The 14,646-nt window shown below is 47.2% G+C and overlaps 1 protein-coding gene across 3 annotated transcripts in view; it reads right to left on the bottom strand.

Moving 5' to 3' along the window:
* The window catches only part of ERI3 (ERI1 exoribonuclease family member 3), a 136,440-nt gene extending 124,427 nt beyond the window's left edge, over positions 1-12,013 (bottom strand). The window contains exons 1-2 of one of the 3 annotated variants that reach the window (XM_074906338.1): positions 11,926-12,013; positions 1,965-2,239 (exon numbers count right to left, since the gene is read on the bottom strand). In XM_074906338.1, coding sequence (XP_074762439.1) covers positions 1,965-2,216 — 252 coding nt within the window. In that variant the 5' untranslated portion in view covers positions 2,217-2,239; positions 11,926-12,013. The other 2 variants (XM_074906340.1, XM_074906339.1) reach the window with 2 other exon arrangements.
* Between the last annotated feature and the right edge of the window lie 2,633 nt (positions 12,014-14,646).

Raw genomic sequence — 14,646 nt, 5'->3', positions numbered from 1 at the left:
TTCTATTTTACAGGTATTAAAACAAAAGCAGAAAAAGGATCAGGGTCACAGTGAAGATCAGCACCTGACCTTTCCTAGCTCCCAGGTCTGTCCTCAGACCAAACCTCCAAAACCTGTCTAACACTGCTCCAGTGAAAGATCCTGCCACTAAAACCTTGCACACAACATCACTGAAACACACACCACAGTTTGCTCACCGTGACATACAGCCCATCAGTGAAGAGGACAGAAGCCATGCTGGTGAGCAAAAAAGGAAGATGTAGGTAGGGACATCAACTAAAGTCTTGTTTTATACAGTTGCCCAATTCTGGCAGTCACCTTCAGCCTTTCCAGCTACACTGATTTCCATGTATCAAGAGCCATTTCTTTATTTACCAAACTAATTTGTTGGTGAGGATGTGAGGTACTGACAGCCCTTTCCACACTCAGTATGATGTAGGCAGGCACTGAACACAGCAGACTGAAAAAACAACACTGAAGAACATCTCCACCTTAAAGGTGCTATCTCACCAACAAAATATATAGCAGATCTGCATTGGCCCAGACCATTACTTTCCCTGGCAAGGACTTGGGGACAAAGCTCCTTAAAACAGTAGTAATCATATTCCACTCATGCTCCTTTTTACTGCCAGCTGTAAACCAGCTCCACATGCATCATGGTTTTGCATCAAAATGTGCACAGACCAAACCCATATCCAAAGGGACAAGGTAGATCGAATTTACAGCTTTGACAGGTCTGTGCACCCGAGGCAGAGCGTACAGGAAACAGCCTGACGTCTCACTTGGAGAGCGGTTAAGACCCTGCTAGCAGAACTGGATGCAGAGCCACAACAGCCTCCCACAAAGACTCAGCAAAAGAGCTGGGAATTTGCTGTCCATTTTTTTAAGAAACATGAGAGGCAGGAGGCACTCACCAAGGCACTACTGCAGAAAAGAGTCAAGTTTGATCCTAACTTGCAACATCCCTTTGACAGGACAAGCCCAAGGGAAACCACAGGTGCACTGGGAAATGAACACACTGTATCAAGTCACATTACTAATGAGATATCACTCTGAAAACCCTTCAGCCTTTACTATATTCGAAACAAAGCAAACAGAAGTTATTCTGACCCAATGCATATATTATGACTACTCCTAGGAGGCCAACTGCTTGGCAAAGGAGGGTAAGAAGTCCAAGTTCAATCTATAGACTCAGAAATTCTGTTTGTTACCAACCCAATATTAGTTTGGTTTTTTTTCTTTTTAGCACAGTTTTCTAATTTAAGTTGAAAACCTAGGCCCATCCTGCTGATGAAAATATATTTACTAATATGCTCTAAGCTACTATGGAAGAAACATCTACAGAAAAAAACTTGTACTTCATCTGGATCTCTGTATGTCTCAAGTGGTAGGGCACTGGAAAATCTCTCTGAAACTGAACTCTTTGTGTCTCATCACACTCCAGAGTTAACAACCAAGATAACTTCAGCAAGATCAGATAGCATCAAACTATTGTTGTTCTCTACTTAAAAACACCATTATGTTGCATATATTTGTATAATTACAACTATTATTTTCCTAAAGCTGCTGGCTATCAACAGCCTTTTTCCTTGCAGAATCAAACAAGGCTGCCATGAGTAGTCTACTAATGCAGGTTCCCAGCCAAAAATTTTTAAACCCTCCCCAGTTCAGGTGGATGACAAGCATACACAACTTAGAGATGTTTTTGATAACACATGAATTGTCACTATTGTCACTTTCTTGATGGAAATGAGGCTCCTTCATTTAACTTCATTCCACCAAACGGTCCTGGCATTTCTCCTGAGAAAGCAGGTGACTGGCAAGAGCCCTGGAGGACCAGCAACAGAAAGAAGGTGGGACAAATGAGAGAAAACGAGTGAGCCAGCGTTGTGCTTTTTCCTTCCCACCTCTCAGAACAGCAGCAGCAACTTGCAAGGGGATAATTAACACGATCAACTATTTACCTGAGGATGAATCTGTGGTTTATCACACGTAGCCTCAAAATCCAGCACTAAGAAGTAGTGATATCTCTGTGGAGGGAAGGATGACATTGCTGCCATGGAAGCTCCAAAGCCGTGGGACGCCAGTTTCCTGCTTACGATGGAGCTGTACCCTTCGAGAACACCAGCCGGGAGCAGGAAGCACACAGCTTGTCTTGCCCTTGGAAGTAAGTTTTGGGGAAACTTTGCTGCTCCAGTATGGAGGAGTGCTATCATTGAACATCCAGAGGCATCTGAAACTGAAGACAGACCCAGGTTACTCATGCACATATACATCTCATCTCTTTTAGTGTCTCTTCACTGTCCTCCTCTGACAGGGATTTCCTCTGTGCTTCCTGGTGGAAGTTCCAGCTTCATAAACCTGAAATAACACAGTAACCTGCTCTAAGCACAACAGATGACATCTGGGCTGAGCTCAAGGTGTCCAGAATCACAGGCAACTGGAAATTAACCTCTGCAAACGGCTCTAAATTAAAAATCATGAGACACACAACAGTCATGGCTCCAGGCTCCAGATAACACCCCCCTGCTAAACCTTATCATAGCAGGACACAGCACAAACCACTTAAACCACAGAAAATCTGATCTAAACCCCATTGAAATTTCTAGAGGAGGCCTTTCATCTTTTCATATACAACGCAACTTCTGATACATGGTAGGAATTAAATGCAGCAATACACATATCAACACTACAACCCATTCAAACAGCTTGGCCCTGAAACACCTGTTAGTTGCACCAAAACCTCCCACTGCCATTATAAATCCTTGTGTGTGGTGGTTGAAAGGCTCCTCCCCAGGGAAGTTCTCATTTGCTCTGTGTACAATGTTTCTCGGAGATGTGATTCTAGTGCTACACTCAATTTCTTACTTTAGGTATTTATCAGAGGAGGCTATCAGTTCAGCAAATGCACACGTGAACTGCAGGGACCGCAGGAACTGTAAATGCAAGCAGGACTCTATAGATTACAGTCTCCCTCCCAAAGAAATACCTTATGCAGCCATCACCTTCTGGTGCTCTATTTAATAATGCTATTTAATAAATTACGTTATCCATGTGAGACTACCTGGATTTCCCTTCCTACCCTTTTTCATTTAAAACGTTGCAGGAAAAACTTGACAGGACTGTCACTGCCCAAGGTGGGTCAGCCTTGAGGCTGTTAATAGATTTATTGGGATGAGAGTTCAAGCCCAACTCACAGAGGCGTTGCAGATCTGGGTACAGGTGAATTACAACAATCCAGTCCCCCTGAACAAGGATACGAGTACTCCCTCTAACTGTATACATATACACACCTTACTACATAGATATTTAAATCCACCTCCACTGTTGGTCCCACTGCTCACGGCTGTGGGCAAGAGCTCCATCGTACTACATGGCACCCACCTGTCTGGTTTCTGAGCCCAGTCTCCTCGTGCCTGCACTCGCTTTTTGCTCCACTGTGAGACACTGAGCCGAAACAGGCAAGGCAAAAGAGACAACTCGTCACCCATGAACAAAGTAGCTGTTTGCACAAAAGACAGCGTTTGCTCTCTCCCATCCGTTAGTCCGTCAGGTAAATAATGCACGTGCCAAAACACACACTTAATGAGGTAAATAATATGCCTTGAATAACGGCTAAATCTGTATTTACCTGCGAGACCAGAGAAACTCGGAAGGACCAGATTAGGAGATAATTGCGCCTGAGCAAGTTGTGTGCTTCGAGTAAACATGCATTTGGTAACCTTCCCTTTCCAAGGTTTGCATGAAAGGCAAAAATCAAAGGAGCTGAAATGTTTAAGACTGAACCAGTGCCCACACTGCCAATTCCATGGCGTAAATGCCCCCCCCCCACCTTGTGGCTTTCATGTTTTTGGGAGCTGCTTGCTTTATTAAAGCAGTGTGCTAGAGAGGAGGTATCCAGAAAACAAAACTCAAGTTACAAATCCATAACAAAGAGCCCAACATCGCATTTATCCTTAAGGGGCTCAGTTCTACCTATTGCTTTTCCATCTACAGCTTTTACTGTCATTAATAAATGCATTACAGCCAAATAGAAGTTAAGTTACATTCACTTTTGACCTGCCCCAGATAAGAGATATTTAAGGTATACGTGCTTTAAATCTTCAAGCTACTGGCTATGAATCTAAAGGCCCATCACAGCAAATATAGTATCTCAGAATAAAGCAGCCTGTAAGTTAGTTGCGGTAAAACCTGGTCTTTAGCCTACCGCATAAAGTAAAATATACAGTTGGAGTGGGGGAGGCAGGCAGGCTCCAACCCCTGTATCAAACTCATGCAATAAAACATACATTATCCACCCACACACAGCAAGATCAGTACTTCTCTAATGTATCTTAACCAGCAAGTCTAGGGGATCAGGCATGAACCCCACGAATCTTCAGGCTGGCCCACACCACACACAGCTGTGCAGAGGTTCCGGAGCCACTGAGTCCACACGGCCCAGGCAAACTGACCGTCTTGGCAGGATTTGAGCATGTCACCACGGGGCACAGCAGCACCACTCCAGACCCCTGCAGGTCTGTGTCACACAGGTACAGTGGGACATCAGCAGAGGGAAGTAACAGTCAACACCTAGTGCCAGTTCCCACTAACAGCTTCTGCTGGTTCATGTCTAACGGCAGGATCAGGCTCCCCATCCTAAAAGCAGCCTCCTCCCCGCTCTCCTGTGTAGCAGAGGGAGCAATGCTCCAAAGGTGCATGAGCCAGGTATGGCATGCTGATTCCCCTACACAGACAGCATACAAATAAGAGCAACCTCACTGCAAACTCTGCACCTTCAGCCAAATGAAGTTTTAACTGCATGTTTACCCAGCCACTGCTCTAGGCGCCCTGGAAAGACCTCACATCATCTTCTTTGGCAAGGTCAGAGTGCCTCAGAGCACAAGATAGCTGGTGAGCAAACACACTTTATTAGAAGTCATGTAAAGCATTTATAACAGCTATGACAATGCAAAGCACTAGTAATTATCCTGTATTTTTTTCCAACAGACAACAATGCAAGCAACACAGCTTCAAAAATTAGAAACCCAGCTCTATCCATATAAATCCACATGTTCAGTGATTCCATTTCCAAACCTACGTAAAACACCACATATCTATTTCTTACGCACACAGGGTCAGATTATAATCTCAGACAGTGCAAGCTGTCACATCTGGCATTCAACCCTGCTAGGTTAATATTTCATATCACACAGCTCCAATTCCTTACACAGATATGTGTGAAATGTAATGGGACCGTGAACCGAGGCTGGACCTCAGGAATTATTTTGACAGATTGTACACAGACCTAGGAAAATGTGACAGCACTTTACATTTGTAACACCCAATAACATGGGAAATGGCCACGTGTGGTGGATTTCAGCTGGAAGACAAAGTTCACGTTATGTGCTGTATAACAGTGTGTGTCACATGTGACATAACTGACTATAATCAGCAACTGTCTTTTAAAAATAATTTTAAAAGAATTAATCTCTGGACATCAGTCACAGGTAACAGGACAACCTCAGGCTGACCACAGATCTTGCTTGTTAGCGGTCCAAGCACACCATACTAAAGCACAACAGTTTGATTACCAACAAGTAAGGAAAGTCACGAGAAAGGCAAGTGCCAGCTGTAGCCACCAGCTTGCCAGGGGCCCCACCGAGCGTAAAGCGGAGAATCTGCACTGGTGGCTGTTGAGCTCCAGGCTCCCCAGCAGGGAAGCCACTTAGGGGCAACCACAAGCAGCAAGAAACAAGACAGAGAACTCCTGCCACATGAAGAACACTGGTGACAAAAGCCAGCAGGGTATTGTAAGTGCTCTCCCCCACCCGCACGACAGCCCCAAAGCCACATACAGAGATGTACACCATGCAAGTTGCAGAGGATTAAAATTTATCAATGGTGAGACAAATTGGCCTACGAACTTGAGCTTAATGGGCTCTTTGCATATTAATATTTACTTTTTACACCACATCTAGTTAAAAATCACCTGTTAGCAAGAGAAGGCATAACTTTAACAGTTTGCCTTTAAACCAGAAATATTCCCCTTCACTGTCCAATTTTATAAGCTGTTGTAGGGAAGGGGCAAGACGACAAACACCTACGTTTAGGTTGGAGGGGTGACCCAACAAATTGCATGTTTTGCAAGAGCCTCCATTTAAACCATAAATCACTGTTATGGCAACATGGCCTTCCATCATATTAAAAGAAACCCTGCACTAATCTAAATGACAAGACAAACAAAAAATAAAAAATAAAAGCAAGCAAGCTTTGGGAGTCATATGCTTCAGTTTATTCCTTGCGCAAAGCCTGCGTAGGAGCAGCTGTGATTCCTGGCCTCCAACAGACAACTGAACTCAAGGCTAGAGCAACCAAAACCAATCCAAAATCTAAGTCAAGTTTGTCTTATTACAGTGTCTTATTTTATTAAATTATAAAAAGAGTAAAAGGATAGGGTAATAAAGATACTTTTTGTAGAACAAAATTGCATACATTTAGCAACACCTGGAACAGAGTATAACAAAAAATGCAGGACTTCCATTTTGGTAGCTGTTCAAATGCATATTCAGAGGTCAAATGTGAGCCCATATTTCAGTTGTGTGAAGATATAACTGAAGAACAATAGAGATAACTCCATTTTTTAAAAAAAAATCAGCCTTAACCTAAACCCAAATTTTTCATTAGATCAACTACAGTCCAAAAATGACAGCACCTGCCCAGCCTGCGAGGCAGGAAACAAGAGACTATAAACAAAACCAGCTTATCCACAGTCACCATCCAAAATTGAAAAAAAAACCCCACCGTAAAGTAAAATAAACAACAAAACACAAAGCTTTTAGAACTGTTTTAATAATGTAACATAATTTTAGACAGGTAAATTTGCTTCTTTAATTTGTTAACTTCATAATATCTTTCCTTGAACATGAATCCTGTACACTTCCATGGTTGCAATCCTTTCACTTTAGGATTGGGTTTGTCTCCAGCACTGCTAGACAACCAAGCCCGTGTCTTGGAAAATTTGTAACATGACTTTCCCAAAGCATTGCCACGGGATGCCTATATGCTGTCCCATCATTACTCAGCGCAGATACAACTTGGCATCAATTATTTTGTTTTTACAGCACTCTGCAATCGCACCCAGCCTCTTCCCACTACAGATGAAGAGGTCCCTGTTCTCAAGAACTTACAGTCTAAAATTAGATGCAATACAACAAGGGTAACAGCAGAGAAGAATGAGGGTTACAGGAGCAGAGTCAGGCAACCGCTCATCTGACAGATACGTGCATCTTGATAGCTCAATTAAAAAAAAAAAAATCACTCTATATAGGATCGGCTTCCCTCTGTATGGCCATTATGCAAGAGATAAGTGAACATGGAAAGGGCTGACTAAAGGATAGAAAACCACTCGGGTTAAGGAAGATCTCTCCCGTTTCTTGAGCTCATTCTTCCCGCTGCGTTCGTTGGCTGATATGTCAAAGGCACCATCAGATATGTCAGCTATGTCAGAGCATCAGAATCTCTTCCATTGTGACATCACAGACGTGATGGCTTGTGAGATCACAATGAGCAAGGCCGAAGGCGCCGATTACTTAGGGAAGCACTTGCTGGGGCTATCGCACCCTATGAGGCTGGGAAACAAACACATCTCAGTTCACTTGACAACACAGTGAAACCCGCACAACACCACACCGGCAGGATGCGAACTCATCCAAACAGACCACCCAGAAGCTGTCCCAAAGATGCACAGTACAAATCCACACCAATTTTATTAGGTCACCTCCGCTAGGCAACCACTTTCATCAGCTCCTTGACTGGTCTAAGACAGGCTTTGCTGTGTATTTTTTAAACCTTCTCTGAGAGTAACTGTGGATAGGCAAACAGGTCTAAGCTGGAGTCTGAAGAAGTTCCATACAGTAAAGGACTGGTCACTTAGAGGAAATGTAGAGGAAGGAAACAATAATTAAAATAAAGAAGCAACAATAGAAATGCATACAGCAAAAGGCTGGAAAGCTGCAGTGGAAAAGCAGATTTGGTATTAAGGAAAAGAACTGTTACAGAGGATCGGACCAAGATCCCCTAGTCCAGTCTCCTGCATGGGAGCCATAAGAAAATGCACCAGGGTGAAGCTACACAAAACGGGGTTAATCAAGCCAATAGCTTTGGGAGGCCAAAAGGAGGCAGGCCTGTCCTTCCCTCTCTTTCTTACTCTGCTGCTGATCTCCTTACACCAGTTTCTGAGCTTGTCTGGCCCCTCTGTGAGCCAACTCAACCACAGGAACCTATAAAAGGACTAATGCAGCCAGAATAAAACACAATTAAAACAAGATAGTTTCCTGCTGGTTTAGTGAGACGAATCAGCTTGGGGCCAGGCTGGATGAGTACCAAAGCTCAAAGGATAGGATGGGCCCACACTGGCAGAACTGGGAAGGAGATGAGCCCCTGGGAGCTGTTGGTCAGCTCAGCCGCTCACCAAACCATGTACTCAGACCAGGACAGGTACACCTGGGACGGTGTAGCACTTTGCAGAAAATGAAGAAGGTATCTTGGCTGTAACAGCATCAACACATCAAACTTGAAGTTGAAAAGCCCATTGGACTATCCTGTCTGAACCTCATGTAATGCTGGCTATAAAGTTTCCACTTCATCACTGCTGAATTGAGCCCAAAAGCTTGAACATCTTTCAGAAAAGTTTCTGGCCTTGAATTGCAGCATCAAGTATGGAGAGGCTCCCCACTACCTTCAGACAGCTTGTTGCAACGGTCAATCCATGCGCTGTCAAAAAATAACACATCTTAGTTTTCATTCAAACTTTCCCAGCCCTGGTCTTTGGAGCAAGTTCTGAAATTTATGGCATTTCAGTGCTCTCAATCTACAGCAGAGCTCCCAGTGCCAGGAATAAGAGCTCTGTAGCTACTACACTTCTAGTCAGTAAAAGCTACTATTGCATATTGGCCTAATTTAGTGGAAAAGAGACATAGCAGGCCACCCTTTAATAGAATCTAGCCCACATAATTACTTGATTTTCATACACATGAATGCCACAGTTGTTCAATCCACTTATACAGCCAAACACCTTCGTTATCCGAAAAATGAACTTGAAGGTTTAATACCTGAAAGCGACAAATGAATCTCAGTCTGGATTCAGGGAGACAACACTTGCATTGCGCAATACACTGGTTACTTTTGATCTTTGCAAATGAACTCCAGAAGTGTTGAAAGAAACTCTGCACCCTGCCAAAGCTCTGTCCTGATAGGCAAATGCCCCAAGCAGGGTAACAGCTACAATGGGGCATGGTTTCCATATCACGCAGTCTCAGTGAGCCTGGAAAATCAGCCAGGAAAGGTGTTGACCCCAATATTCAATCACAGAAAAAAGAATGACTGTAACAAATACAGCCGAAATGATTTTTTTTTTTTTTTTTTTTTGTGGAGGAGTGAAGCATCTTTATCTGCACAACCTATCTGGAGAGAATACAACTTCTCAGGTGGCATTTGGCCAGCACAAGTAACTTCTCTTAGGGGAGAGAAAAAGTTGGCAAATGGTATCTAGCAGCAAGAGCCAGCACCTCTGCTCTATGTTACACTCAGAGAGCCACAACTTTTCCTCCCCTTATTCCCCTGTTTGCCATTGCACCATGCTGGTATATTAGCTCAGCACTACCAGAATAAAACTCCAAGAGTCTCTGCGATGACTGTTTCCAGCAATAACACATGCTTCAGATCCAGGGACAGACTTGTGACAAATGCACAGTGGCTTAATAGCCTTCAGTGTTCTCCTGCAAGTAAAGCCACAGTGGCCATTCCTACACCCTTTACCTGAACTTCACCAGACCTGTGCTCTACAGTCTCGTGGCCCTTTACTGGAGATGGGTACTAGAGCAATACAGGAGCAAAATCAAGTGCAAAAACTTCACACATTTAAGTCTCTTCCAGAACTCCCACTTCCAAAATTTAAGGGGGAAAAAAAAATAACACAAAAAAATAAAATCAACCTATCAAAGTTAACAGAGCCAAAACAAGATAAGCACGCAACCAGCTGTAATCAGGCCTCCTAAATGAATCAAAGTGAAGTATCTTCCAACTGCAGAGCAGAAACTTTATCAGTGTATACTCAATTCAAGGACTTCTTTATTTAGCATCAAGTACACAAACATTTTCTTTTTAATGTTTCAACGGGTTTCTTTTGGATTTTGGTAACACTCAAATCTGTCTGGCTATGCACACTAACTTTAAAAAAACACAACAAAAACCACCACACAAAAAAAAAAAGCCAGCACACCATTCACGCAGAGCAACCCAAAGCTTGAGATGAACAAGAACCATAAAAGGGCCACTCTTTGAAACAACACAAGCATTTAGACCACACTGTAAATTAACATGAAAATTCAGTGGCAAAGGCCAGAATTCAGTACTTGAAAAGGGAAACAAAAATATCTGAAATCAAATTTCCCAAGCCCACACACTGAAGAGTAACCAACTGGCCTCCTAACACATTACTTATTTTAAGAATAATTCATTCCTGGAAATAAAGTTCAAATGCCAACTTTAATATTAAGTGATATGAGATGCTACAATGTTGCAAAGAGCAACTAAAGGATAAAATAAATTCAAGTTACAATTAAAAACCAAATAAAATCCTCAAACAACTGTCTAGCAGCATCTGATGGGACAAATGCTTTGAGATGTACCGGCCCAAAGCCCCACGTACCTCAGCCTTTCCAAGGCACAGTGCAAATATTAACCTATTAGAAAACTTGCTGGTCTATTGTATCACAGCTGAAAGAGTATCAAGAGTTCAGACTAAGCAGCAACTGACAACCTACCCATTTCAGAAACCAAAGCTCAATAAGGAAAAGAGGTAAGTAAAGAAGTAGTAAAACAAATGTCAGACTTATTAGCAAATGACCATGTAAATCCACCAGACACAGGACTTGTAAAAGACAGCACATGAGGAGTAAAGGACAACACCTTTTCATACGTCTCAGTTTAGAAGAAACACCTGCAACAGTACAGCAGCAAGAAAAGAACTGAAAAAGAAATCCCTACTGCCAGTCAGGAAACAAGTATACAGATCCTGCACTTCTAAGCCTTCACAAGTTTACTTCAGTCTCAAAATCTGAGACTGGTGACCAATTCAATCTCACAGGATAAAAATATAGGAAAAAAAAAATCAAACCTCCTACTCCCCCATCACCTCCGTCTATAAGCCTCCACATCCCAAGAGGAACATGAAAAGTCCTCGTTGCTGCAGCCTCTTGCTCACGCCACGCGTGCCCCGCTCCCTGGGCAGACAGGGTTTTTCCCTTCCTCAAGCCCTAACACCGACTGATCCCGCTCCAGCTGGGACCTGGGGGACCGCTGCCACCGCCACCCACCAGACTTCCACCCAAGGCAGAGCTCGGGGAGCAGTGGGCCCGCCAGCCCTCAGCTCTGGCAGAGAGAAGCCTGGGCTCGGCGTCGAGCGGACGAGGCGCCGCCACGCCTGTCCGCCGCCGCCCCGCGCCCTCCCCTCGGGCCGGGGCCGCCTCCCCGTCCCCAACGGCCTCCCCACACTCCCGCCGCCGCCCCGCCCCGGCCCGCAGCCCGGCTCGCCACCCCACACCCCCCGGCCGCGGGCCGCCGCCCCGGCGCAGGCCCCGCCGCCGCGGGGGGGTGGGGTGGGTGTGGAGGGGTGGGGGCCAGGCCGCGCCCTCTCCCCCCCTTCCCCCCCCGCTCCAGGACAGGCCTCCACCCCCCGCCCCGGGCCCCGGCGGCCCCACGCCTCCGCAAGGCCTGCCGGGCCCCCGCGCCGGCCGGGCCCCGCCACGGCCGTGCCGCCGCCCGCTGCCCGGCGGCGCCGTGCCCCCACCGCACCCCCCCCGCGGCGGGGGCCGCCCCGGGCCGGCCCTGCCCCCCCCGCCCCGCACACGCTCCGCACCACGAGTCCCCAACACCGCCACTCACCTCCGCGCACTCTGACCCCCGACCCCGCTCTGAGCGGCAGCGCCGCCGGCCAACCGCAGCGCCGCCTGCCGCCGCCGGGGGCGGGGCTTCCTCCCCGCCGCACCCCCTGGCGCATGCGCACACCGCCCGCCTCCGCGCGGGGCACGTTGGGGCCCGTAGTTCGCCGCCGCCGCGCCGCCCCCTCGCCCTGCCCCGCCGCGTGGCCGCGCCTCGACGCCGCCGCCGCGCCCGCGGTGGCCGCCCCTTTCCCTCCCCACCGGCTCACTCTCTCGTGTCCCCCAGGACCGCCCTTTTCTCCCCGTCTGTCCCCCGGGGTCACCCCTTCGTGTCCCCCAGCGCCATCTCCCCTTGGCCCCTGAGGCCTCCTCTCTCTGCTCAACCCCGACTCCAGCAACTCCAGCCTTCAGCAAACCCAGTCTCAGCTGTAAATGTAATTTCAGACATGCGTGGAGTTCGCCGCTGCTGCAGCAAGAGAGACTACAGCCCCTGTAGTGCTTTGAGCCCAGAGGGCAACTGAGCATCATGCAGCCACTCACTCCCCCCTTCCCCCCAGCGCTGGGAAGGAGAAAATAAAGCAAAAGGCTCAGGAATAGAGATAAGAACAGGGAGGGATGACTCACCCATTATAGTCACAGGCAAAAGACAGACTCGTTAGGGGAATAAATAATGAGCATACATTTAATTCAGACACTAACAACAACACTTAAGAGACAGTAGAACCATGACAAGCATTAACACATCTTGAAAACACCTTCCCCCCACCCCTCCCTTCTTCCCAGGCTCAGCTTTGCTCCTGAGTTCTGTACCTCCTCACTTCCAATGGCAGGGGACAGGAAATGGGTGGTGCAGTCATTCCTGCTGCTTCTTCCACCTCAGGCAGGGGGTAACTTCTGGCATTCTTCCCTTGCTCCACTGTGGTCCCCCTCTCACAGGAGACAGCCCTTCACAAACTCTCCAACATGAGTCCCTCCCATGGGCCACAGCGTTTCCCAGGCTGCTCCGTCATGGGACACTCCCGCATGTTGCAATCATCCCAGTGCTGAACTACCACAGCAGGGGCTTCTTCCCACAGGGTCCCAGACTTCTTTGGGCGCAGTCACCTGCTTTAGCATGGAGCCCCCCACAGGCCGCTGGTTGGCGTCTGCTGCACCAGTGACCTCCATGGGTGGCAGGGGGGCAGCGCTGCCCTCTCACCACAGGCTGCAGGGGGCTCCACCAGCACTACTCTCCCCCTCCCCTCCTCCTTTCTTCCACTGACCTCGTTGTTCACACAGATGTTGTCCTTGCAACTCCTCCTCACAACTCCAACTCCTCCTCTCAGGCTTCCCTTCTTAAATATGTTATTGCAGAGGTGCAGCTCATCAGCCCAGCCTTGGTGCAAAGGCAGGTCCGACTTGGAGCCAGGGGACCGTCGAGAAGATGCTCACAGGGGCGCACCACTGTAGCCCACTCCCCCACTACCAAAACCCCCTGGAAGTCACTCAAACCTAGGATACCCCTGTGCCAGGGCAGTACTGCCTGTGGGTGCAGGTCTCATGGGAGACACCTCTGCAGGGGTCTCCCCTCACCCCCACTGCTGCCTGGCTCACAGCACTACTTCACTTCATTCTGGATCAGATCAATGCTGCTGACGCTACCAACTCTTTGTAGGTCTTAACAGTGCCTAGGTAGGCCTGCACCAATACCCACAGCTGATGCTGGTCAGTGTTTCCTCCCTCCATTTGATCTGGATTAAGTCAAAGTACCTCAGCAAGCCTGGGACTGGCTTTTCTCCTCCTCACTTGGATATCAGTCACTGGCTTCCAGTTCTTCTGTGTTCATGCAGCTCTCTGATCCTAAACCCACGTCTGGACCTTGCCTAGTCTCCACTAGACACCCCGAAGCTGTGGCATCTCCTCTCCATGCATGTGGCTGGCACCCTCAGCCAGGACACTGACATCTTACCTTCAGTGATACCTAATCTTTAGCCTACTGCCACGTCTGTAATTCTTGGAAAGTGCAGCTGCACGGACAAGCCATGGCTGGGGCCATTCCCTGCTTTGCTTCCTTCCTTGCTCCCCACATTAACTCATGCCTACACATCTCAAGTCAGCAGCTCCTTTGCACCATCCCTGATACTCCACATGTGTGCAAAGAGCAAACTCAGAGTCACTGACTCTCACAAAGAGGACTGCAAGGGATCCTAGAGGTCACCTCACCCATCCTCTGCCTGCAGGCAGGAACAGTCTTACCTCTCCGTCATCTTGCTGTCCTCTTCAAATCATCCCTTAAGCCTTTCTCTGGCACCATGCCTTAAAATATTGGACAAAGGTAAGCGCCAGAGTGCAGATATCACTGACTGCCACTCCACACAAGGTGGGCTGCTTGTGCTTACCTGGTCGCCTTGCCAAATCTGCCTGGTGCCCCTGCCTTTAATTGCATTGCTGACTCTGGAGGCTGGATTTATCTTTTTGTTCTGTTTGTATGCAGCCTTGAACTTGGGAGGCCTGAATCATGAAAGTACCATGTCAGAACTATAAAAATACCAACAGCAAACCATTTAATAATAGAAAGAGTTCCTTTAAGCCCTCTTAGATTTGGCATCTCTCAGCCTCCCACCCACATAAGCAAGGATAATGTGAAGTTTTACTTCTAAGCTTAGCTGTATCGCTGTTATTTGTCAAGCCTTTGGTGACTGACGTATGGTTTGCCAGGAGCCCGGGAGAGCAAATTGAGGGCCTT

The sequence above is a fragment of the Athene noctua genome, chromosome 5 (genome assembly GCF_965140245.1).
Source record: "Athene noctua chromosome 5, bAthNoc1.hap1.1, whole genome shotgun sequence".
NCBI lineage: Eukaryota > Metazoa > Chordata > Aves > Strigiformes > Strigidae > Athene > Athene noctua.
The sequence above is the reverse complement of the archived record's forward strand: the minus strand, read 5'-3'. Positions and strand labels throughout refer to the sequence as shown.